The sequence below is a fragment of the Cydia fagiglandana genome, chromosome 13, assembly GCF_963556715.1.
Source record: "Cydia fagiglandana chromosome 13, ilCydFagi1.1, whole genome shotgun sequence".
NCBI lineage: Eukaryota > Metazoa > Arthropoda > Insecta > Lepidoptera > Tortricidae > Cydia > Cydia fagiglandana.
In genome coordinates, this window is record NC_085944.1 from 1,975,861 (window position 1) to 2,002,712 (window position 26,852).

Genomic DNA, 26,852 nt, shown 5'->3' on the forward strand with positions numbered 1-26,852 from the left:
GGATATATGTCATTGTCGCTCTCGCTTGCGCCCGCGGCTTGTTACGTTACGATGCGCAGTTGCGTCGGTGGCCACATTTTGTAGATATTTCCGGACGCATTCGTAGAAACTTTATGTTCAATAAAAAGGGTTCTAAAGTCGAAAATTTTAAGAAATTATTATAACTCTCTAACGTCTGACACTACGATGTTTATTTAATTATACTTCTTTACATATCACGCTCGCGCTAACAACCGTTAAAAAATCTAAACAGTCCTATAATTCGTATGTTTCATGGTCACTCCGCGTCGGTAATGAAATTAAGTCAAGTGCAAGGACGCAAGAAACTAATACAGCAAGTAAGTACAGCACAATGGCTCCGGCGAGCGTCGGTCAGACACTGTGCGGGTTTTGGGCACTCTGCCATCAATACTAGTCATAAACACACTAAAATTACACTGTTATTGGAAAATCACACTTGTTGTTCAGTTCTTAAGGTCTCACCAGAAAACATAAATATGTTTTACGGATATAACACAGCGCGTGCGCTTGATCGATGCTCTCAAACGGAAGGGACGTATGTTTTTGGTCCTTCGAGCACAAATACGACTTTTTGCTTTAAGCAGATGTTTTGTAGATCTAGTACCTACGTAAATTCTTTTGCAGGTATTATGTGCTCTATTCGATCCCACACCTTATCTTTATGTTTAAACATAGCTATTCCAGTTCATAATTTCGTTTGAAAACTGCGATAGTGTTATTATATTATAGGTACCTACTCGTACAAGTCGTACATTTGTTTATATATATACAGAATATTGAACTCGCTTGTGGTGGTACCTACTCTACCATTATTTTAATGTAATATTAATGTTCCATGTTTATGTCCTAGTTATCTTTGGCCTTTATCCGCATATTATTGAGTGCAGCTCCATAACATTAACTTAACATCAACATTAACTCCAACACTTCCTAGGTTCAAATAAGTAATTAAGTTAATTGATCGAGTTTTCGTCATTCTCGGTTTTATGTATTTTAATACCGGGAGATCGTGTATAATTTTATTGAAGTAAACTAAATCGATTTAGAGATTGTTTACTAGTAATACCTATAATATCTTTTATGTAAATAAATGTTTTTCCTATATCGATATTACGATCAAATTAGGCATGTAGAGAGCTGGCCTCGGCGGTGGATGTGGGCTACTTAACTTTTATAATTGATTGAATATCATCTCAATATCATACTGCGAAATAATGACAAAGTATGTTGTTTATGTGGACTCGCGATGTGCAATTTGTCGGACGAGAGATAAGAATAGCTACGACTACTTATTGACGCCGCCAACGTGTTAATGGGAGTTTTTCTTATCGTTTCTTGGCACCGCGGTCCGGATGTAGATTAATTTCACTCAAGTCTAGCATCGTTTGAAATACTTGCAACACATTGAGTTATTTAATCCTCATCAATTTTTATGCATTGGATCATGTTGAAATGATTTTTTCCACTGTTAGTTAAATAAATCGAAGAACTCTATAAGTATGAGTACTTGCAGATGTTAAAAACCTCTGTCATTAAATAATTAATTAGAAAGTAGAGTCCTACAAACTATACTTACCTACCTGCCGATATGTAAGTACAACTATACTTTGAATTAAACTGATAAAATAATAAAATATTAAAAGTGATAATTTGAATATGTATTCCATATCCAAGGGGGAGGCCTATGTTCAGCAGTGGACGTCTTATGGCTGAGATGATGATGATGATTCCATATATGCTTGTAGTAGTTGTAGTGATTCGTTTCGATGAATAAGAACGGATGTAAATCTATTCAGTTTCTTTGTATTCATTATCTAAACTGCAGTATGATGCAAATATTCTTTAAAAACAGTCAGGGCAAGTACGTCTATGCAATTCATCTCTTCTCTTTTTTGTGTAATAATTTATATTGTAGTAATGAACTATTTAAGCTTCAATTACCATACTTACCATCATGTACCTAGTACCACATATCTAAATGAATGAGACAATGGATTAAAAATAGGATTTAACTTTTATTTAGAGGTCTCAGAAAGAAAATCTCACTCTGAATGAACTCAATCGTCGTTGCCTACGCAAACACCGTCACGTATCGATCAAACATCTATCGCAACCACACAGTCCTTACATCCGAATGTGAGTCACAGAGTCCTGCAACTTCCTTGCAACTTGCGAAATTCCTGCAGTCAGAGTCTACGTGAATATTATCTCGAACGCGACCGCTTGTTGTGAAATAAGTTAAGAAGTTTTAAGTGTCGACGTGATTTTGGACGCGTTTGCATTTCTCCTTTCTGATATCGACATAAAGAGTTTATTTACCGTTCTACCCGAGTTAGTTCCTAGTACTGGTAATCGTGAGTTTATAGTTAAGTCATAGAAATTTTTCATCCAGAAACAAGATAATTGAGACTAGAACAAGATGAATATGTTTCAAACATTCCTCGGATCAATTCCCTCGAACCGTTCAGAGATAGTGAACGACCTGGAAATCCCTGAAATACCGCTGACCCCATACATGTGGGAGCCAGACCCTATCAGCGACAGTTCACTGGAAACAGTTACGTCAGTTGCTGAAGAGTACGATGCTAGGAGCCTTAGCACGGATTCTAGTGTCCCGCTGTCGAGGGCCATGACTGGTTCGGAGTTCGACTATGATTGGTATACACGGGTGAGTTATACACGGTGTAATACATGAGGAAACCGAATAATTTTAACAGCGTATTCCTGATCATATTTAGAGACAAAAATGTCCATTGAAATTCGTCTAGTTTCATAGTTAATAATAATTAAAAAATAAACATGTTTTATTTATTTATTTATCGTCTTAGGTTAGGTATTTTTATAATATGAATATAAAAGTAAAATATAAAAACACTTACAAAACAATAAAAATACATATAAACACATTATAAAAAACCTAACCTAGGGTGCCGCCAGCAGCGGGGCAAGGCCCAAGCTACCGGTGGTCAGGGCTGCAGAGAGAGGAACCGACGTACTATCCGCGCCGTGTCCAAGATCACCGCCTTCTGCATCTGTCCCTTGATCCAACCACCTAGCGAGAGTCTCTCGAGATGTTGGTCGAGACTCTTCGCTATTAAACCGTTCACTGAAACGACTATCGGGACAATGATCGTCGAATCAACATCCCACATGGCGGTTATCTCGTGAGCCAAGTCTAGGTACTTACTGGACTTGTCCTTCTCGGCCTTCACGAGATTCTCATCATGGGGGATGGTGATGTCAACGAGCATGGCCCGACGTTGCGATCGATCTATTATCACAATATCAGGCTTATTGGCTACAATAGTCCTGTCAGTGATGATAGATCGATCCCAATAGAGCGTGGCACGACCATTCTCGAGAACAGGCGCAGGTGAGTACTTGTAGTACGGTACTTCGCAGTCCACAAGGCCATATAGAAGAGCAAGTTGCTGGTGAATAATCCTGGCTACGAGATTATGTCTGTGCAAGTACTCGCCGTTAGCAAGATGAGAACAACCGGAAATGATATGCCTGAGTGACTCTCCGGGACGGCGGCATGCCCGACAAATGTCGACCGTACCGTCCTTCAGGATATATTTCCGATAGTTGTTCGTCATCATCACTTCGTCTGCAATTGCACAGGCAAAACCCTCGGTTTCTCCGAAGAGGTCCCCGAATCGTAACCAGTTCACCGACGCGAGCAGGTCCACATCGGGTCCCGTGAGGGCCTTGTAGAACCGCCCGTGTAGCACCTTACTCTCCCATGCCGCCTTGCGATCCGCAGTACTTAGTACCACAGGTTTGCGCCAGTTCTCGTTTGCCAAGGAAAGCGGCGTGAGGTTCCTATCTACTGCCACCACATCACGATGCATCCCACACTCGTTGTTAAGGAAATAGTTCCTGAGATTGTACACCTCGCGGTTGTGGAGATCCTTGGCGTTTAGGAAGCCTCGGCCTCCACACTTCCGTGGGATGTACAATCTCATAACTGACGAGCGTGGGTGTAGCATGCGATGTGTGGTGAGCAGTGATCGGACCCTCCGATCCAGGGCGTCCAACTCGGTCTGAGTCCACCTTAGTATGCCAAAGGAGTATGTGAGTAGGGGCATTACCCAGGCGTTGAAGGCGCGCACTTTGTTGCCTCCTGACAAAAGACTGTTAAGGACTTTTGTGAGCCGACTGAAAAAGCGCTCCTTCACCGACCGTCTAATACCCTCGTCCTCAATACCCAACGACTGTGACATACCAAGGTATTTATAGGTTTCTGATTCAGAGATAGATCTGAAAGACATTGTCTCAGACAGTTGTAAATTTGTTGAATTTACAACCCTCCCCCGCTGTACATGCATAACCGCACATTTATCGACACCAAACTCCATGTTGATGGCACTACTGAAGACTTCCGTGGTTTTCAGTAGCTCCGACAGGTCTTGGTTGTTTGGTGCAAATAATTTGAGGTCATCCATGTACAGAAGGTGAGAAATGACTTCACCCTCTCTCCGAAGCCGGCAACCTAGTCCCAAATCCTTCAGCAGGGTGCTGAGGGGATTTAAAGCTAGGCAGAACCACAGGGGACTCAGACTGTCGCCCTGAAAAATTCCTCGCTCAATCCTTATAAAATCCTGCGGGCCAGGACGGTCGTCCCTGCCACCTGGTTGACGAAGGACTGTGGTCCACTGTCCCATACACGCGCTTAGGAAGGCTCTCAAAGCTGCATCAACTTTATACAACTCTAAGACCCTCCCCAACCATGAATGAGGCACCGAATCATAGGCCTTCTTGTAGTCAATCCAAGCGGCCGAGAGGGCACCCCTGTTCCGCCGGATTTGTTGGCAGATGGTCATGTCTATGAGGAGGAGCTCTTTAGTACCACGGGACCCAACCCTACATCCATTTTGAGCGGAAGCCAGAATATTGTTTGCGACAATGTGCGCGTTGATTTTTGCTCTCAAAATGGATGTAAGGAGCTTGTAGAGTGTAGGCAAGCATGTGATGGGTCTGTAATTCTTCGCTTCCGTGGTACTACCGGACTTATAGAGCAGGAAGGTGACACCAGTTGTTAAGGAAGGTGGGAGGGAACCAAGCTCGAGGGCTTGTTGAAATTGTGCTGCCAAGCGCGAGTGCGAGCATCGGAACCACTTTAGCCAGAAGTTGTGCAATCCATCCGGCCCAGGACTTTTCCAGTTCTGGGCCGAGCGGATGGCACAACTGACGTCATCGGGGCTGATGGTGACTGCCCCCATAGGTTCGATGGACTCGCACTCACGCTCGACAACACTCATCCAACCCCCCTCGGTGTGTCCGACAGGCACCGACCAGATGCTACGCCAGAAGTCGGTCATGGCAGTAGCATCCGGCGGCTGCGTGTCGGGCGTACGAAGGTTGGTTTCCTCCCACTTCCGGTACACCTTCTTTTGGTCACTTTGAAAAAGGCGATTCTGCTGGAATCGATCCACACGCTCTCTGTAGCGGCGAATACGGTTTGCCCACGCATAGACTTTCTGCTTTAGAAAGTCGATGCGCTCTGTGACATTGGCCATGTAGTCGCAGGGCCTGATATCCGTCCCCGCGAACGCCTGGTTCACAAAGCGCATTACTCGGGGGCGATTGTTGCCCCCCCTGAAGCAGATCAGCTTTGCGATGAGAGTCCTAAACAAGCTGATACGTCGCTCGATCCGCGCTTGCCATGCAGGGACACCTCCGACGGTCCTAGGTGCACGTTCAGCGTCCGGAAACTTGATGCGAGCAACACGGCACGCCGCGATGGCTCCGCAGTACATGATCGAGTGCGTATCATCTAAATCTTTACTAGTCCTTAAATATGGCTCTAGTAAAGCGTTTAGGGCTCCCATTAGCGCTAGATTGCGTCTATTCATAGGCAAACGTGGTAATCGGGGCCTAGAGTTGGTTGTGGCGCGATACTGCGTAATCGCCTCTTCCAAAGTCCTCCTCAGTTGCTCATTAGCAGTTGTACTCACATTCTGACTCGCGAAGTCCCCCTCGTCGGTACAAAAATCAACCCGTGGCGCCCCCGGTGCCAGGTCGGGTGCGGGCACCGGATCCGGCGACGTGGCGGGCAGATCTCGCACCGAGGTGAGGTCCGCGCGAGCAGAAAGAGCCTCCTGGCGAAGTCGATCAAGTGTCGCGTCATCCAATCGCTTTAGCCGCTGAATGACGCGCACCTGGTCCGATAATCGCTGCTCCGACACGGTGATGGTAGGTTCAAGAGCCTGAAACAGAGGCAGTATTCTCGAACGATAGGCGGACAGCTGTGTTCCCCCCTCTGTAGCCCCATAATAGGCGCGCATGACATTCTCGTTCATGTTTCGAGTCCATCTCATGCGTCGCACTATACCACCGGTAGCGGGAGCCGTGGGCGGGGCAGGATGTCCCGCAGGCCCCAAGCGTGCCGGCAGCGGTGGCCGCCCTCGTCGCGCAGGTGGTCGTGGCGGCGGCGGCGGCGGCCCGCTCTCCTCACTGGACCCGTCTGTGTCAGGCGCCGTTGCGAACTCGTCGCCTGACGACGATGTGGACGAGGAAGTGGACGAGGCGGGCGGGGGTGGTGGGCGTGCGCTTGTTGTTGCCGCTTTCGTTTGACTCCTTGTAATCATTTCTATTCATTACGTAGTATTGCCGACGGTACATGACAACTGTCAACACGGTAGTTTGTTTGATTGCGACCCATGATCGCGGTGTTTATAATCAAATATATCAAATATACAGTTATCCGCATGATTTAATAATAAACATGTATATGAATGATCAATATGTAACGGCAAAAACCACGTTAAAATATTATTAATGAAAATAAATTTTGAAGGACGTCCGTCAGTGTCAGCGGTGTTTTTGCAATGATAAAATGAAATAAAATCATTACTTACATGCCCACAGGAGAAAAAATGTACAGTTCGCGCGAACACACTAGTTTTCTCTCCTGTGGGCAATAGTTTACAGCTCGTTGGCATGTAAGTAATGATTTTATCATAGTTCTCTAAATAAAAGGAGGACCTTTTCTCGTGGATAAGGGTTAAATAAGAAAATTAACCTTTATAGCCCTTAACTCTTGTGTATGTCTACAGGAAAGACGTAACACAGTTTTCTGTTTGACCCTGATACTATGGGACGTAGTCTAAATATCCTTATTGATAGATGTCAAAAAGTGACAAGTAACACTTTGCAAAAAGTAGGTTTTACGAATAAAAATATAAAAATCAATTTTAAGTGACAAGTTTACCAAAAGCGTTTATTTTTTATGTACAAATACATTTAAAAAATTGAAAAAACAAGAAAAAAAAATTTTTTTGTTTAATTTGACCTAAACTCATATATACATTTTTTCCTTTTTTTGACCTCAGAAATGCGTGGTTAAAATTATTCGGTTTCCTCATGTTACACCGTGTATAATAGGAGTTTTGGAGACGTGACTACTTTTTTTGCTGTGATGAGAACCTCATTTAGTTGAGCATGCAATTAAACTGCTAGAAATTAAGAATTTAAAAAATGGCGCAACATTTCAGTCTCTCAGATACTTCAACTGCCTATCATACCTAACTACAGCATAAACTTATTACCTAACTACATTTTCCTCCTCATATAAGTACATATTAATCACAATGACGCGAAAAGTTGTAGAATCAAGATACCTATGTACATTACCTAATAATAGGTGTAATAATTAAAAGATCCTTGGGAAGTAGCTACCTAGCTACCCAAGTTAGGACCAAAATCTTCGAATAAAGGCCGAACTAAGAGAGCGAATTAGTAACTTAAATGTCGAATTTGTTCAAATCTTTCATCAGATAGCTATTGCTCCAGTCTCTACTCGTATATATTAAAGGCTTCATTCAATAATAGGTACGAGTACGATGCAATTAAGGAATGCAAATCGGTTATTTTTTGTGTGGAAATAACCGCGGTTTCGGTTAAAAACCGATTATTTCCATACAAAACAATAACCGATTTGCATTCCCTAGATGCGATTCGTTTGATAATACGATTGTAATTGGTTTCTAGTACAAGCGGCTGGATTTAAGCGATCCCTGGGAGCAGATGAGGATCGGTTGGGCCGCGTTTCCACCCGAGCATATCGCCACACTTAACAGGTTAGTTGCCCTTATATTTTGTATTTTACACACTAGTGTAAAATACCTAATAAAAAATAGTTACATACTAATGTAACTCTTATGGAAATAGGTAATCAATGTAGAATCAATGAAGTAGGTACCCCTGTTTACTACTAAATCCGTCATATGATTGCAGTTTTGCACTGACTTGGCAGTGAAAATGCATACAATATATCCCGTAGAGGCGTCACCGTCATACTTGACATAGCACGGTAGCAGATAGCCGGAAAACTTGGCGTGCTCGCACTCTACATCGAGGATACGAGATTCTAATGAATATTTTAAGTCAGAAGTGCCATAGAGTATAATTATACACATTAAAAAGACGAGGAAAATGAGAAACTACTAATAAACTTCGTTATTTAATTTGTGATAAATTAATTGACAATACCTATTTATTTTAGGGGAAGTACCTACCTAACAAAGGACGCTATTGCAATACTAGTTTATCAGTGTTCATATTCGTAGTTTGACTGTAGTTTTATACCTACACACTCAATACGCACATTCAGTAGAGTTGAACCAAGCTAACTCTGCATGGAATTTGCAATGACAGTGTGACTATGTCATGTAAAGTTTCTTCATAACTCTCTATTCTGAATCACTCTGTTCACGGCTACGAATAAGGTACATTAAAATTACTTACGTTTCTTGCAGCCTCAGTCTCCAGTCGACCACGGACACAATGGACAGCCCTCCCCCCTCCATTCCCTTCGAGCCGTTTCCGAGCCAAGAGTTCTTGCGGAAGATAGACCGGTTCTTGGAGGACGAGTGCTGTGTCTTCGGCCCTGATGACCCGGCGATACTGGCGCTTGAAGAAGGGCTAAAGGACGTAGACCTAGATGTGAGCTTTACATAAATATTTAATTAAAGTCACTGGGTTTTTAAGTTTTAAAGCCATCAAACTGCTCTGCTATCAAACCGTGTAAACAAGTTCTAGGAAAGTGACGGTAGGTAACAGTCGCCATCAGATATATCGGAGCGGCCAAGGTGTTCACAATATCTGAACACGCACTCTAACGCCTCGACAATAGAGGCGTGTTCAGATATTTGTGAGCCCCTTGACCGCTCCGATATATCTGATAGCGACTGTAGTGTGGTGAGACCTACATGTAAAAAGGCATTTTGTAACTGTAAATAGCACTTTGATGAACAAATCAGTGTTACAGAAATCTTAAAGAATCACAAATGTCAATTTGATTGGCCTAATGTGTGACTGACAGAGTCGCAATTGGGTAGGTAAAGTTTTTTGAAGATAGGCAAATTATATTTTTTTCCGATAGTATTCATTACAGCAATCACGGAAATGCAGCTCTTTTATTTTTATTTCATTTTATTGATTAAATATAATTTTTTAAATGATCGATATGACGTTTGTGAGGTGGAATGGCAGATCCCAATAATTCCTTTGCGCGTCGTAAATGGTACGAGATAGAAAAAAAAACGATGTCAACTGTCAGTGTCACTTAGCTCTCATTCCCGAAAAATAACGGACAAGCCTCATGTTACCTTGCGAATTGCTATTAATGTTATCATTGAGATTTTCGACGACCTCAGCACGACCCACGGACTTCTGATTCCCCACGACATCTGCGCGTATTTGGACAAAGATTGAATTTACTTTCGATAACTTGGCACTGCATAATTATTGGACAACGTTTTCTTCCCCACCCCTACACGACGGCCCCTGCGCTGACCCTTGGACAGAGTTTTGCAAGAAAAATAAGCGAGTTCATACGAGATTGCGAGCAGATTCTACAAATTTGAAATTATTATCATAACAGTGATAAGCACAATGCCGTTGAATTAGAGGAGCAATGGCCGTACAGGAGTACGTATCCGTGAAATACATAGGTACATAAAACTATCTTCACTTGTGTTTTGATTTTTATTATTAAATTGCCATGAGCTGTTAAGTTCGTAAACAAGAAATCGGTCTAATTTTTTCTAACAATTTCAACCATCTGTTAGTTTTGTGTGGTTATCCTCATTTTATGAATGTTGTTCTTATTTTCAGGTGGATGTAAACATTCATTGGCGGTATTATACTGATGGCTAATTAGAACCATTGAGCCATGACATACTTCCTTGCAGTGTTATTCGGCTAAGCCTCGAGCATCCTGTGAATCTGAAGGATATAATTATTTCCATAAAAAAGAGCAATCGAATTAGGACCAAGATATCCCGAGAATCTAAAGACATTTTATAAAAAATGCAATAAAATGAAAATGGGAGACTCTCTTATTTTAACAATGTTACAAGATCATGACAATGTTATGGTCTATACTTATTAAAATTTTAAAAACAACATGTCTTTATCTTTGACTTGAAAATGTACAAATGATTTGGGTTAAGTTTTATGAAATGCAACTTATGCTAAAAATCTATTATTATTATATGTCAAATTATCGTGAACTCGATGTTGCTTAAGGCGTATCCAGATTAGTTCGCCTTTTCGCCAATCTGATTAAATTGCCCGATCGAATCGGGACGTGCGGACGCAAACGCCAATTTGGCTCGCCGAATTCAACCGCCGATAATGACCGATAAAATGAGGTGCGGACACAAGAACACCAATTTGTGAGCCTAGTATTTTCGTTATGGGGCATTTTTTCAATTTAAATGTCTCTAATATCACCATAAATCTAAAATTGGAGATTGACGCCAATTTCATTTCTGATCAAATCGACCGATTTTATCAGTCCCGTCTGGATACCGCTTTAGCACCGCGAAAGGGCGCTGCGCGGTGCGCCCGGATTGACGCATGCGCGTACCGTATGCTTAGTATCTATGGTAATATAATTTTAAAAAATATGCAAATAAAAGGCGGCAAAGTTTATTCGTTGTGCAATACTCAATAAGTTACCGCTTGTTATTTTAATACTCGTAATAAACAAAATGAGTTCAAGTGACGAAAACGACCTGGAATAGACGGCACACCGCCTCATTTGAAAGCAGAAACAAACTTAATAATGAATAACTAGCTTCCTGCTAAGTCCAGGGACAAATACAACAGGACTTACGACATGCTCATGCTGTGGAAGGACACAAGAAGGACAGCCAAAACGCAGGAAACACCTACTCTGAAAATGGTTTTTAGCGTATTTCTGTGACCAAGTGAAAACTAAAAAGCCATCTACATTTAATATAAACTAAGAATATGCGTTGTTTTTTTAATTGTATTCGCGTCACTTTACCCCTATTAAATACGCTTTACTAAATTGAATTTGTTTTATTTCCTCACATAATTTGAGAATAGTGCTTACTATGTATACCTCAATGGAAGCAAAAATGTAGTATTTTTGCGAGTTGATACACTTGCTACTTGTGTATAGTGGCAAATGTATTAAACCCGCAATCAACACTAATCAATATGTAAACAGGCCCCAACGTGAAGCACATTTACCCTACAGACATACTTATCCATATTGACCATATTTGAACCTTTCAACTCTCTTCAAGGGCACGCCACACAGCGTGATCCTATATACTGTTGTAATGTTAATGCTTAAGGATAATAATTTGTGGATTTATAAAATAAAACGAAACGGAATTTACTGGATTTATATTATATTATTTTGGATTTATATTATAAGTTTTCTAAAGTACAGTCGCCATCAGATATATTGGTGCAGCTAGGGTGCTCATAAATATCTGAACACGCCTCTATTATCAGGGCGTGCGTGTTCAGATATTGTGAACACCTTGCCGAGCCCATATATAATAGCCAATAACGACCTAGTTATAAGACTATTACAATCTTAATCATCATGTATGTATAATACAACAATCACGTTTATATAGTCCTCACAAACGTATAAGTTACCATTTTGGCCAATATATCTTCAAAGTTTGGCACCGAATCGCTGTTAAAGACTTTGGTGTGCTCAAATACGCCGAATTTGGAAAGTAACGTCTGTACTTCCTACAAGACGGTACGACGCACTTTTGAGTTCATCTCTGTAATATTCTATTTCCATTCGAACGTTTCCGGGATCGTCTCCATCTATTGTGTTGATACTGAGATCCAAAATGACTCGTGTAGCAGTCCAAGAGTCGTGGTGAAGGCGTTAATGAAAATGTTCTCCAAGAAGCAGTGCCAAGTAGTCGAAAGCAATCGTTATCATTATCAAAATATCCGTGTTGAGCGTGCTAGGGACGTTAAAAATACTTATTCTAGAAATCACACCGACATCCAATTACAAGAAAACACAAATGTTTCGTCCGACCATTATTTTCAAATTATTTGCAAGTTATTTTCCAAGAATGACACTGACAGTTGACATCGATTTTTTTTCTATCTCGTCCCATTTACTACGGCAAAGGAATTAATTACTCGAATCTGCCATTTCACTTCACAAACGTCATATCGATCATTTAAAAAATTATATTTAATCAATAAAATAATATAAAAATAAAAGAGCTGCATTTCCGTGATCGCTATAATGAATACTATCGGGAAAAAATATAATTTGCCTATCTTCAAAAAACTTTACCTACCCAATTGTAACTCTAAAAAGCCGTATGCGGTTTTGAAGTTCATAATGATTTATTTAATTTGGTTATTCATTAAATCATATTTATTTCCAGAATCTTTATTCATATCAGGACGTCATACTATACTCGTAAATGCACTGGAACACACGGTGTCTGATGGAATGACGAATTTATTTCTAAGTCCTAAGAAGACTGCTGGTGTCACAGGATAATTCATAAAAATAAAAACAATTTCATGTGTAAAATGTACTTTTAATGGGAATGATTTCCAACATCACAACAACTGTATGTTATTCTAATTCATGTACTTAAAACTTGTCATCACGTCTGTAATAGTGTTACAAGGAAGAAATTATGCCCGCAAAATGTTTAACGTTAACAATTTTAGTTATATCGCGATGTATGTTTAGTTAAGTTCTAAGTTTTTATGGCATCTGTCAATTGGGACAATTTATTTCTTATTTAAAGTGTACCACATTATATGGACAATGCCTTGTGACAGTTAACATTATAGTCGCACCAATAAAAGTCTGCAGCGGATTTGATAGCCCACGCAGTGGAAGTGTTATTTATACGTCACAGTTTCATAGAAGTTTGACGATTAAAATGACGCTTGCACTGCGTGGGCTATCAAAATCGCTGCAGACTTTTTACGTTCTAACTCTATCATCATTTGCAAATGACTCAATATTAGGTTACGTATAACATTTTGCTGACGATACAATAATAGAAAAATAACTATACATAATTATATAACTAATCATAATATTGCACTTACAATAATTTGGAATAAAATGAGATTCAAAGTACATATATCCGTTTTAGTTTGATTAAATGTCTGCACATATACGTAATAATTTATTTATTATTAATAACACAACGCGGTGAGATTCAAGGCAATACAATTTTGATCGTTGGAAGTGTTATGGAAGGTTCAGTTCACTGCTAATACATTTATTCGATTCATCAAATAACACATTTATTTGTTTTGTTTAAAAAGTTAGTATCGATACCTAGGGCCGATCATACGAAGCCTCTCGTCCTATTAGTTTGTTCGTTAAAATTTGTAAAGTTTGACAGTTTCTTCTGCAGCTGCCGCCGCCATTTATAACGTTAATCAGTTAATTGTTGTTAATTGTGCGTAATGCAATACGCTCAAAATTAAGTTAATGTTTCATCAATAACAGTATTGTATGTTATTTTTAATATGTCTTTTTGTACAATAAAGACTTTATTTACTACTACTACTACAGTGTTAATTTACAAAAGATAAGAATAATCTTTCTGCTAAATAGCTTACCACCAAACCAATTAACAAACATATAAAATTAATTGAGCCTATGTTAGTAAACAAAGACGTATTAGAGTAACTTCTTTTCAGTCAATAAATATATAGATGTTTATATGTAGTAACAGTGAACAAAACCTGTACCTAATGCTCGTGTAGTGATAATAATTCTAACTACTGTATCTATTGTAAACGGCAGACATAAGTAGTAGGACACAGAAAGCACGCTATTGTAGTTACAATGTCGGCAGATTATGCTTACATTATGATTTATTCCCGTTGAGACCACAGCTGTAAATATCACGGTGACAGCGTCTTTCCCTTTCTAACATATCTTTAATAAAAGGGACGGGTGCTTAACACCGTGATATACAGTCTAAAACGTACTTAAGCAACCAATTATCAACTATATTGCATTCATTTTAAAGTCTAAAATCGGTTTCTTAAGCCGTAGCTTCCAAACAGTTCACGAGTATCAGAAGTGGGATCGTCCCCGTTTCACTAACCTAGTCTTATACTTACTTATGATATAAAAAATATTGCCAATTATAAATTTGGTATTCTAGACCGATGTTCAATTACATGAAACAACCGGCATGCGTCATAGTAAAAAGAGGAGTCATCAGGTACAAGCAGCAAAGTTCCTAAAAAGTATCCTCAACAATATCGCTGAGGATCTACGAGAAAATGCTTTTTCTTCAATAATTGGACGACTTTTCCCTTTTCACTACGACAATATTAACAGCAAAGTAAATTTAACGTTCGCTGCCTATATCATGGACGTGCTTCCAGACGAAAAGGCGACCTTAGCCTAAGATAATACTTTAATATAAAGTAAATAATACCGAGTTTTAAGTAGCATTCAAATAAATTTAGGCTTTTTAATCTTTTGAACGCCAAGAACACCTAAAAGGCGTCGTAACGTCGTCGTACGCTGTGAAAGTAACCTTCACACATCCAAGTATGGTTCACATTAGCTCGCTTGCGCTCAGCACCCTGGCGTGTGAGGGTCGTTTTAGTTTATTCCGTAAAGCGTTCAAAAGATCAATGTGTAACCACAATTTTAAATAACCAGTATTTGAACGCGGCTTAAAAGTTAATCGTTTCATATATCAGCATGGAATAACCGTCGAAAGCACATATTTCTGTGCACATACTTTACGGATAAGAAGCAGAACAACATGAATTCGCATTGGCAATTCCTCGTGCTTCCAACTATGGGTATTTGGCCCGCTAAATGTGACCACTTTCGAACATGTCAGAACATTATACTAACATCTAGTTTCCATCAGATAATTATACCGGAACGGCAAGGTTCTTAAAATATACTATAATGCCGTCATCGCGTACGCGTCGATTTGTTTCTGTCAGGTCTCTTATATTTAAGTCTATTGTTCAAAAGTGGTCTAATATCGAGTTCGAGAACGAAAAATAATAATCAGGGTGCGTAGCCAACATGCCAATTGTTTACGCTCCGTAGCGAACGAAACACAACTGTCACTGTCGCACTAATATGGAAGAGTGATAGAGCGTTGCGTTGTCGTAGCGCAAGAGATTTTCACCTTGGCTAGGCACCCAGGCATACGATGGTAGTCAAATAGAAAAGAGGTAGGTAGACCAGACCAGCAAACACATTCGTAAATATTAGGTAGGTACATATAAATTTTTAGTCATGTTTTAACTACGAGTACTTAGTTTTCGCTTAGGTATACCTTGTGAAACTTAACAAATAAAGCTACATACTCTCTACCTCTATTCTATTAGGTACTACGAATATATCACCTGTCCTTTTTGCAAAGCTTGAAGCGGTGAAAATAAGCGTTGTATATTGAAAATAGTTTAGTGAAATAAAAAGCTTGATTCTGTTTAGATGGCATAATCAAAATTACACTACATGATTAAATTTAATGTAGGTACTGATATACACAAGGCTTGCGCGGCAAACATACCTCATATACCCTAATAGTTCTTAGTGTACCTAATTCCATGCTTACGGCTATGTACAATCGCCATCAGATATATCGGAACGGCAACTGTACCGAATGCCGGTATCGTCTTGGGTCGTCGCATTCGTTTTTCGTCAAGTTCTTAAATTAGTCCTATTCTGCTTTCGTCACTCATTCTACATTGAAAGCCACCGACGATTGTGACAAATGTAGAATGAGTGACGAAAGCAGAATAGGACTAATTTAAGAACTAGACGAAAAACGAATGGGACGACCTAACACGATACCCTAATTCCATGCTTACAGCTATGTACTACTTAGCGACTGCCGCGAAAGCCCCGTCTAGGCCTTATTAAATGTACCTATGTACATCGTAGGCACATTGTATGTTTCTCTCCAAAACATTTGAGGGCGTGCGAAGCCGCACTAACGCACGAACATACAAAGCGGATGACAATTAATAACAAAACTATTACCTATAGCTGCTGGAAAGTCCCATAAAAAGAACTAGATAGGTAGGTATTAATAACCTGCCAGTTTATGAAAATAGTTCTTAAAAAAAACCCTGATTATTTAAGAAGAAAGAATTTTATGAACAATTTTTTTTTTCAATATAAATAAAGACAAAACATCATCTCATGTGCTAACGAATGTTGTATTATTAGGTAGGTAACTATGTACTCGTCTTTGGACTACTAATAAAATGAATTATTAAGTAGTAGGAATTAATATTGAACAAAGCTAATGCCACACTTGGCACAACGCATCATTTTACTTCTGTCATGAGCCGGAAAAATTATGATGGACGAGTAGTCCAGGCGACTGTGACTGGGTCATTCAAAAAACTGTGTTCGCGTCTTTTCTGTAGACATACACAAAAGTTAAGGGCTATAAAGGTTAATTTTCTTATTTAACCTTTATCCACGTGAAAACATACTCCTTTTATAAAAATGTACAGTTCGCGCGAACACACTAGTTTTCTCTCCTGTGGGCAATAGTTAACAGCTTGTGAGTGAAGTGAGCATGTAGGTAATGATTTTATCAGAGTTCTCTAAATAAAAGGAGTACATTTTCACGTGGATAAGGGTTAAATAAGAAAATTAACCTTTATAGCCCTTAACTTTTGTGTATGTCTACAGAAAAGACGCGAACACAGTTTTCTGTTCGACCCGACTACAGATTTTGGGTGCCTAAGTTGAAACTCAAGCTATATAAGAAGCTTTTTCACTCCTCCCGCCGTTTTTTGGTACCTGCGTGGCATTCGAGTAAACCCACCAATAAAGCATTTTTTTTCTTTTTAGGAGCCGGCCTCGTCACACCTCGCACCCCAGTCTTGACTCTCGCTCTCTATCTAAGTGCCTCTACGCTAGCGTTCAAACGGCTACACTAATAAAACCCTTAAAGCTACCTAAAGTTTAGTTTACTTATATATCTGGAGGTTTGGCGTTATTTGCTGATGATTTTACTACAAATAGTACATTTTTCTTTACAATTTGGTTGAAGTAGTTAAGTAGTTAAAATTGAAACCAAATATTCACAGTCGATATTATTGAATACGTATCGTCATAAATATTGATAGATATTACAATTTGGATAAGCCATTTCAAATGGATTGTGATTAAAAATATTGGTTTGCGACATAAACAGGTCTGCTATACATTGAAATACTTTGGAGGGTTAAAATTTACTTGGATATGCTTAACAACGTTACCTAAGTATCATACTGAATTATCATAATTTCGTACTGTAACAGGATTCACGATAACACGACCACAAAGTCAATATGCAACCGACAAGTCTATAAAAATACATGCACAATATCAACCATGAAAAATGCCTCGTCAATCGTAACCTACTAAAAATATTATCGAATACGTACCGTTTCGAGAACCTTGTTCTTACACCATTTATATGTCAAATTAGAGGAAGATCTGTAAGTCTAAGGTGCAGGTCAATGCAGACACACAGGCTAAACATCACTCAAGTTTTTTGACCAAATAATTGAAGTTTAAAATCATTAAATGATGATTGTACCTGTATAGGTACGTTTAGCCCCCCCCCCCCCCACATCTAGCGTCTTTCGAGCGTCGGCGTCTACAACTGTATGGCCGCGCTCGACGCAATTGCGCAGCGACGTCATTTTCCATAGCGCTGACCAGACGCCGACGCTCGAAAGACGCTAGATGTGGGGGGGGGGGGGGGGGGTCCTTAGTGTGACCAGTTGCAGTGTGATCATGGGAAAGTAAAATTTCACATGGCAATAATACTCCTAACTATATGTAAAGACCCCGCACTCATGAGCGTCGGCGGTTAGTAAACGCACAGTCATCGCTATGGCTGCGCTCGACGTAACGTTTGGCGCAACTGCTGCGCAGCGACACCATTTTCCATAGGACCTTATTGTTACAACACTGTAAATGGTTTTCGTGTGCCAATTTGTATGGCAGTGTGTGGACAGTTATTTTTGCAGCTTTTTATCAACTTCCAAAAGCACTTTGGTAATAATATATACTTGAGTGCGATTTAGCATATAAATATAAAGTGACAGTGCAGCACACGACACAGAAATAATTGACACGTTAGCACATTTACAATTGCAAGACGGACACATGTTCAATTCACAATTATCGTATAAATATATATAGGTACTTAGTTTAGACTTTAGAGGAAGCAAGCACAACGCAGTTTAGGAATACAGTAAGTTACAGCGGTTCTAGTTAGCTTAGTGTGAAATGCAGATTAACCTTTTCGACGCCGTGCCAAACACAAAAGCAGTCACTCGGACGCCACGTCACCGAAGTGTCAAAACTGAAATTGAACTTTATATGCATATGAACGTAGGTCTATGTTGCTCTGTGGTCTGTGACCGATTAATCCGTCTTTGGAGTTGGACCTGCGGTGCGGATATATCGGTCATGGGCGTCCAAAAGGTTAAAATATAAGTAAAGATGCTTATCACGAAGAATTTAGTACATCGACCCGTCATCAGTGCAGGCGAGAGAAGTGGATTCACAGAAAGGCAATGAGCTACTTTGGAAGGTAAAGATAAGCGTAGCCCGAGAGTGCAAATTTTTAATTTATTTATGTTAAAAGATGTCTCGTACTTTTTGTCTACAGTCAAGGTGATATACCTATGAATATGCATTAATATAAATATGTATGGCCGCACACATTTATGAGTCAGTTTCTATTGCTTACGCTCTAGGGACAAAGTTAGTAAGCGGAATAGCTTTTTTCCCGAACTATTTTTGTCAAAAACTAAACTGTCAAAAATACTACCTCTGCATCGACCGTTACTGCATTTGCCATACTGGCATCCCGTTGGTGAACGGTAGACCTCACCTTAAGCTCGGTCGGCTATCTCAACCAAAATGAAAGACTTATTGATTTCATTTTGAGAGTACTTCGTATGGCTTCGGGGTTTGGGAAAAAAATTTAAACCATATTTTGAGAATGTGACATGTTCATACTTCTTGACTGTGTTCTGACTTCGGGCTACGAAGAATAGAGGAAAGGATATTACAAAATATATTCTGTTTGACAAATATTCTTCCTAAGGCTCCCCGATATGATATGCATGCTCGCCGTGTACAAAAATAAACAGCTCTACACTTCTATAACAATTATATGCTCTCACTTACCTCTAATGAATGCTCTAGAAACTCGTCTTGTTGTTTATTGAACTACCCTCAAAAAGATTAATATTTTTTTAATGTGGCTACACAGTTTTTAGGTTGGCAACTAGCGAGCACCAAATTGATCATGAGACAATCTTTGGTATCATAGGAATAACGATGTGTTCCGATATATTTGAACAATTTGGCTGTATCTATGTGATGCTGACTGTACTTCGTTTTTCCATCACAACTCTCAAAACAAGCAACTATCTAAACTGAAAGTATATAGAAAAAAATATTAATCTTATTTATACTGCAAAACGTAATTCAAGACCAAAAAAAGTAAGAAATGTTGCCACTTTTTTACTAGCGCGTCTTGTATTTATGTACAAATAAATAAATAAAAGTACTTTTTTAAATAGTAGAAGTAAAATTACTAATGAGTAAATTATCTTAGCGTGATTATCTTAGGAATTTACAATTTTAGTAACAAATTATTGCAATGGCAACATATATTGTCTCACTATTTTGGTCTTGAATTACGTTTTGCAGTATAGAAAGCCAATTGAGCTTCAGAGCATTCAAGTTAAAAATCACAATCATTACAATATGCTTCATTGCCTTCAAGTGTCACACGGTTACGTTATACATTAATCAACCTTTCAATAATATTGTCGTGTACTATTTAAATACGTTAACATATGAGTTGTACCATTGACGAATAAAACAAGACCGTGTTTACAAAATCGTGTTCCGCCAATAACCGGGATATTGCTAGCTGGCGTGGCGTGAATGGCGCTTAAGGGGCCCACTGATTAACAGTCCGCCGGACGGTATCGGCCTGTCAGTTAGAACAAGATTTTGACAGCTCCGAACAACTGATAGGCCGATACCGTCCGGTGGCCTGTTAGTCAGTGGTCGGCTTAAGACATCTTAAGGTGGCCACTGACGAGCCTTTCAACAGTCCAAATTGCGTGGCTGCAATCCAAAATCGGTCCGTGAATGTCAAAAACGTACAATGTTTAATATTAGGATGCCGTCCATTTGGATGAATCCATTGTAACGGCATCCATTTGGAAGGCTCGTCAGTGGCCTGCTTTACTTAATGAATGAAGCAGCGATCCAAAATGAGTCTTTGCCTCCGACACGAGTATAGTTATATAACACTATCAGTTCAGTATCAGTTATACAACACTTTAAACTCTCGCGTTTTGTACACCGGACTGAGTCTTTCCGTGACCACAGCTGGTGCAATTCAGCTGAAACGTCGGAATTTAGGCTAAAAACCACGATGAAATTATATCGCGGTAGACCCGATGGTGTAATTAAATATGTATGTACACACTAGTTGTCTCGATCCAGCGCAATCTCACGTCAGTTATCTACTAGCAGATCGCGCAAGTCCACTTAAAAAACATCGCCCTAGCGATGCCTGAGACGTCCGATGGGCCTCCGCCCTACTGAGCGTCTCAGGTATAGTTCGTAGATTCGTAACTGAGCCCGGCGGCTAATCCTATTGTCTATTGTTAAGTAAAACCGCACGTGGTACTTACCTGCAAAAAAGGGTCATCCTTATTCTATTTGGCACCTGAGCGCAGGCTAGTCCAACGCTCAAAAAACCAGTGTAGTTGCGCTCTTCGATAACGCGCCTTTGTTACGCATCTCGATGACACATTTTAGACTGGTTCTGTAGCGTTCGACTCGCCGGCACTCGGTAACCGCAGTACGCAGGTTTTTATGCAGGTGGTGGTGGCACGTGGCACGAGCGGTTTTACTTAACAATAGACAATAGGATTAGCTCGGGCTCAGTTACGAACCTACGAACTATATGCCCATTTAGCGCCGCGATCCACATCCATTCTAATAACGTGGTCGAGCCATTGGCTTAGACATTTAATCAAAATTGAACTTCAATAGATGGCACTAAATCTTGAAGGAACGCGACTTTGTATTTGTATAAACACTGTCCGTATTGTTTTATTCGTCGGTGGTAAGTATGACCTGAATGCGCTACAATATAACCGCTTAACTACGAATCACAGTGCCGTGAATTTATGCTACATTTTATTCCTTATAAAATTTGAATAGTCTTACTCGATGCGCGTCTAAAAGCATTGCATTTTACTATGACGGTTACTAAGAGCTACATCGCAGTGATTGCAAAGCTGCGCTCGTAGCGCTACGCCGTAGCGCGTAGCATAGCTTTTTTTGTATGATGCGAAAACTACAAAGTTTTGTGACGATATTCTAATAAGAATTTTATGCTCCTCGGGACGCTTCGAACTTTAAGATACGTCAATTAATAGATCTAGAAACGATATGAATTAGACATCTCAGTGTCTAAATTGACGTTTCTTCAAACAGAAACGTCACTTTTGACACAGGCACATGTAATCCATATCGTTTCTAGATCTATTAATTGACGTATATTAAAGTTCGAATCGGGCAGACTGTTTAGCCTTTTGTACAAACAGCAACACTCCTAACTGTACAGTCGCCATCAGATATATCGGAGCGTCCAAGGTGTTCACAATATCTGAGCACGCACTCTAACGCCTTGACAATAGAGGCGTGCTCAGATATTTGTGAGCACCTTGGCCGCTCCGATATATCTGATGGTGACATGTACATCGGTGGACCTTATTACAAAAGGCTTAACAGTGTGGGCGATGGTAACCCGGTAATGGAGAGAAAACTTTTAAAATCCTGTCTATTGTCTTTGATTGAGGTAGTAATATGACTGATGTTGTATTGTCATGTACAATATCAAACAAGATATAAGGCTTACAGTTCCTATTCGAATACATATTTAATATAAGTTACGCGTGATAAAGACCTGTGCACACCAGGTGCGTGTGTGTAGCCGTGCGCGTTGTAATATACATGATCATTATGAGTGCGGCACACCGCTTGCGTGACGTGTGCGTGCAGTGAATTTTTATCGGTGGTCGGCGCCCACTTCTAGCGTGCATACAGCCGATGTGCTCTGGGCTCATAATGGCATAGACTAATAAAACATGGTCTTCTCTTCCCAGAGTGACACAAGCCTACGTCACAATAACATGGCCGCTATATATGTATAGCGCTATCGCATATTATCATATAGCTCTGTCGCATGATGACGTAGGCTTGTGTCAGTCATGTGACCACGAAAAGACGGGAAGAGAGTACCAGGCGGAGTATATTATTATACCATGATAAATGGCAACCTGACGTTCATTTCCTCAGTTAAACCGTCACAGTACTATGCGTTAATCGGTACGCGGGTAGCTTTACTATGTACATCCTTAGCTCCGCGCGCGTTATGTACCATATCAGTAAAAATAAATATATACAATCGCCATCAGATTCCTTATATAATATATAAATATTGAAAATAAATAATAACGCAAATAAATCACAGTACAAAATCACGATTAAATAAACAAATGGCGTCTCCGCGCATGCGCGGCTTCCTAACTAAGTTACTGAGATCTTTTTATATAAAAATATATCTAATATTGCAAAAAAATATATAATTAACGATACAATTCTTATTACTAACAATATATTACTTGAACGGTAAGCAACAAGATTCCAAATTCAAAATGGCCGTCGGGGTTGCCAGGAGAGAAATAAATAAAGCGTTCAGTCAGACTTTTGCCATAACTGTGTATAGTATATATCAAAAGTAAATGCAAGCATTATATAAAATCGTGACACATTAAATACTAAATTATGTCTTTCAGTGATGGCAACCTCGACATTGATTATAAAAATTAAATGCTTACAATACTAAAGCGATCTCTCTCAATGGTAGATTTACGCTAAAATTACTCCGAACGTACACCAATATGCTATTTCAAGTAGTAACAGCTTACAAGACAAACAGGGCCGGATGTAAGGAGTTTAGGTTTAGAACAGCGAAAATCCTTAAAAAGATACGCACTTTATGAATGTCAAATCTCGCTTTCCAAACCGGCCCTGAATCTATCACTTATTTATATTTTTTTAAATTTCACGTACAATTAGTTATATCTCACCTTAAATCCAAACCTTATCACTTTCCCATTAAAGTTGAATTCTGCTTGCGCCGTTACTGCCTTGAAACTATACGTGATAGTTCGGAGTGTAAACTTACAACAAGCACAGCATGTACCGCAACCTAGGGATATACTACGCACCGTCCTTATAAACTTGATATGTCCAGCTTACCCTTGATCCATACTCGGTGTTTCGATGTACAAACACTCAACTGTACATCGGTGGACCTTATTACAAAAGGCATAAGGTCCACAGTTAACAGTGTGGGTACAAGATGATACGGGAGGCAACGTTCATGCGAGGTAACATGATTAATAACACAATGAGTGCAAGATGCCTCTTTAATGTTGAAGTATACAAATAATTTATGGTTATGGTATAACTTTTGTCAAAAGGGTGTTTGAAGTGCCTTGTCGAAATGGCAAAGTAAGAAAGAGAACAAAACAATTCACCGTGTCATTCCATTCAGGGTATTTGAAAGTCCAGAGATATATTTTTTAAGGATGATAGAGGGTGTGTAAAATCTTAAAATATTACCTTTTTGCTTAACAACACATTTTTGCTTTTTTTAAGTAACAAAATGACGTGTAAGGGTCTCCCCTGATATATCGACGCGCATTCGGCAAAAGCCGATAGGAAAAAGCTTTATGTCCACGCAATAAGAGCGAAAAAGCCGTCGACGCGTCGGCAGGCGCCGGCCGATGCGAGCCGAGCCGAACGACGACTTTTTCGCTCTTATTGCGTGGACATAAAGCTTTTTCCTATCGGCTTTTGCCGAATGCGCGTCGATATATCAGGGGAGACCCTTAATGTATATGTTTCTTTTACCAATAAATTGCTGTATCACTGTATCACTGCTTTTCTTGATCAACTGCCATTTTCTAGTAATATATTAATGCACTTGTTTTTGATACCTCGCATATTGATAATTAACAAGAATTGAAACTGAACACACTGACTTTTTTAATAATAGTACCCAAACCGTAATTATTACAACATTTTCAGGTCGTTTGCTTCAACTATTGTTTACTCTCAAACAAATACATCGCGCAAGCAAAATGCCTGTAAATATCCTAACGGCTCGACCACGACAATACGCGACTGGCGACGGCGGCAGCGACAACCCTAGGTGAGAACGAAAGACGAAAGGTCCGATCGCTGTCTCGCTCCAACCTATGGTTATCGCTGCCGCCGTCGCAAGTCGCGCAATGTCGTGTACGAGCCGTAATGCACATACAGTTTATCTCATCACTACAGTCATGTCACACGCATTTCTGAACATCTAAGCTCTGAAGTATTTGATGACAATGCCCATATGCAACGTGGCTCCCGTATCAACGTCACACCTCAACGCTACAATCATGACAAATGTCCCGAATCGGTGCGATAGAATATCCTAAGGTTAAGTATAGACGAGAATCAGACCCGCCGCGGCTTCCCCGGGCCCGGACACTCCGTGGACCGGATCACGCCGCCCGCCGTGTCCCGCGGCACGGGATCCGTGTCCATGAACCCGGGGTTCAGGATTATGTTAGGCACTAACTCCATTATGTCCTGTTCTTCAAACTCTGTGTGTTATACGTACCGTTACGTGAGTGAATGTTAAGTGTCCGCAGTCCAAGCGTGCGTTCCAAGCGAGTGCGATAGAGGGAAAGAAGAAAAATTGAATGAATAAAACTGGCACGGTTATATAAAATGCATGCGGAAAGTACTCGCTTTTCGGGCCGATGCGAGGAGTAAAGAGCGAGTTTCTATTGGATAGAATAAAACTAAATGTCCGCTCCACATTAGGTGCACGAATAACGCACTAAACACTGATTTAAACTTCGATTTTCAACCATTATTATTTACGAAAATGAGGCTCAATCTCGTATATTTAAGTTTAACATTACCTCAGACGTATCGAGGACGGCATATTTCCCGTGGTCTTGAAGAAACGTCAGAGGTAATTTAAATAGTTAATTATATGCGATTAACTATTAAGTTTTTTTTTGTAAATAATAATGCACTAAAGTCACAAAAGTAATGCAATATTAATCATAATAATGTTCAAACAAGATCCTTGTTAAAAAAACTAGAAGCGAAAATTCACGGACGTTTTTCGTGAATATGTGGAGCGGGCATAAGGGCTCTTCGGTTTAGCGCTCTGAGCATTTTACGGAATGAATTTCACAAGTATGGAATGTAATTCATTGCAATGACAGAACTAGGATTGCAACACAGCTCTACGCCAAGCAACTCTCTCAGAGTAATTTACGAGTTTTAGAAAAAAAGCATAATCGTAAAGCTTTACTAATTAATTTAAATTCTAAAAGAATTGCTAAAGAGGCTTTGGCAATACTAGGAAACTATGTAAAATCACTCCCTTTGATATTTTTAAAAACTCCATAGTTGGTATTCATGTCATCCTGTCTCTTGTATACTAAGAGAAAAAATGTGCTTAAATTTAAATACAGATGTGATTTCATGCATAATCTTATTAATTACTTATAATGTAAAATATCTAAATAATACCTAGTATTCTTAATAATAGTTCCGTAAGCGAGCCTTTTTTTTTCAATATAGTGACAGCAATAGAAACATAGTTCTTTACAGTGGTCCAGATATCAGGAGTGGTCCTAAGTCATAAGAATAGATATATGAATTTTATTGGACATATAAAATGTTTGAGCTACGAACTGTGGTAGTAGGTTGTCATTTGATTTTACACCTTGAGAACTGTAGTATAAAATCGGTTTTGGTTTGGCATCATGGAATAAATAATCTATAGTTTTTTTATTGTATTGATTGCTCGTTTAACTTATTAAAAAAAACTATTCCAGAGAAAAAGGTTAGATCACATTTGTTCAACGATTACATAGTGCGTGTAATGTAATGGGTTTATATATAAAATACTGTTAAATATTATGTCTTTCTTATAAAATATCTACTTAGTAAATATATTGAAGCGAATATATGGCAAGAATCAATTGTATACTAAGTTGCGTTATTTTATTATTTAATGTCTTTCCATATCTCGGGACCATGGGGTCCCGGACCTTTGGGAGGCATGCGTGGGGCCGAAGCCAACAGCACAGAGGCCTTTTGAGACAAGTTTGATGTTATGTAATTATTATTGTATTTTTCTGCTAAGCCTAAAGTGTTTTTATTAGTACCTGTTTACTTTGTGTTGAAATAGATGATTTGTTTTATTATAAGCTAACTGTCTATTGACTAAGTATTGTTCTATAGGTAGGTAACTAATTATCAGTTTTGTACGGATTTTGGATATTACAATCAGAGTATAGTAACGGAGATGGGCAAAATCTAATCGACTAACGATTAAAATTAACCGACTAAATCGCGAGCAATGATT

General features: G+C 39.5%; 2 protein-coding genes across 2 annotated transcripts in view; one reads left to right on the forward strand and one right to left on the reverse strand.

Annotated features, from left to right (window-relative positions):
* The first annotated feature begins 66 nt into the window (after positions 1-66).
* Positions 67-15,151, forward strand: LOC134669966 (uncharacterized). The gene is made up of 5 exons (XM_063527610.1): positions 67-137; positions 2,421-2,689; positions 8,017-8,105; positions 8,784-8,970; positions 12,717-15,151. The coding sequence occupies exons 2-5, from the start codon at positions 2,441-2,443 to the stop codon at positions 12,753-12,755; spliced, it is 564 nt and encodes a 187-aa protein (XP_063383680.1). The 5' UTR covers positions 67-137; positions 2,421-2,440; the 3' UTR covers positions 12,756-15,151.
* Positions 15,152-24,306: 9,155 nt separating this feature from the next.
* The window catches only part of LOC134669977 (cell adhesion molecule DSCAML1), a 57,526-nt gene continuing 54,980 nt past the window's right edge, over positions 24,307-26,852 (reverse strand). Inside the window, exon 7 of the mRNA XM_063527622.1 lies at positions 24,307-25,065. Coding sequence (XP_063383692.1) covers positions 24,917-25,065 — 149 coding nt within the window. The 3' untranslated portion in view covers positions 24,307-24,916. The remainder of the gene's footprint in view (positions 25,066-26,852) is intronic.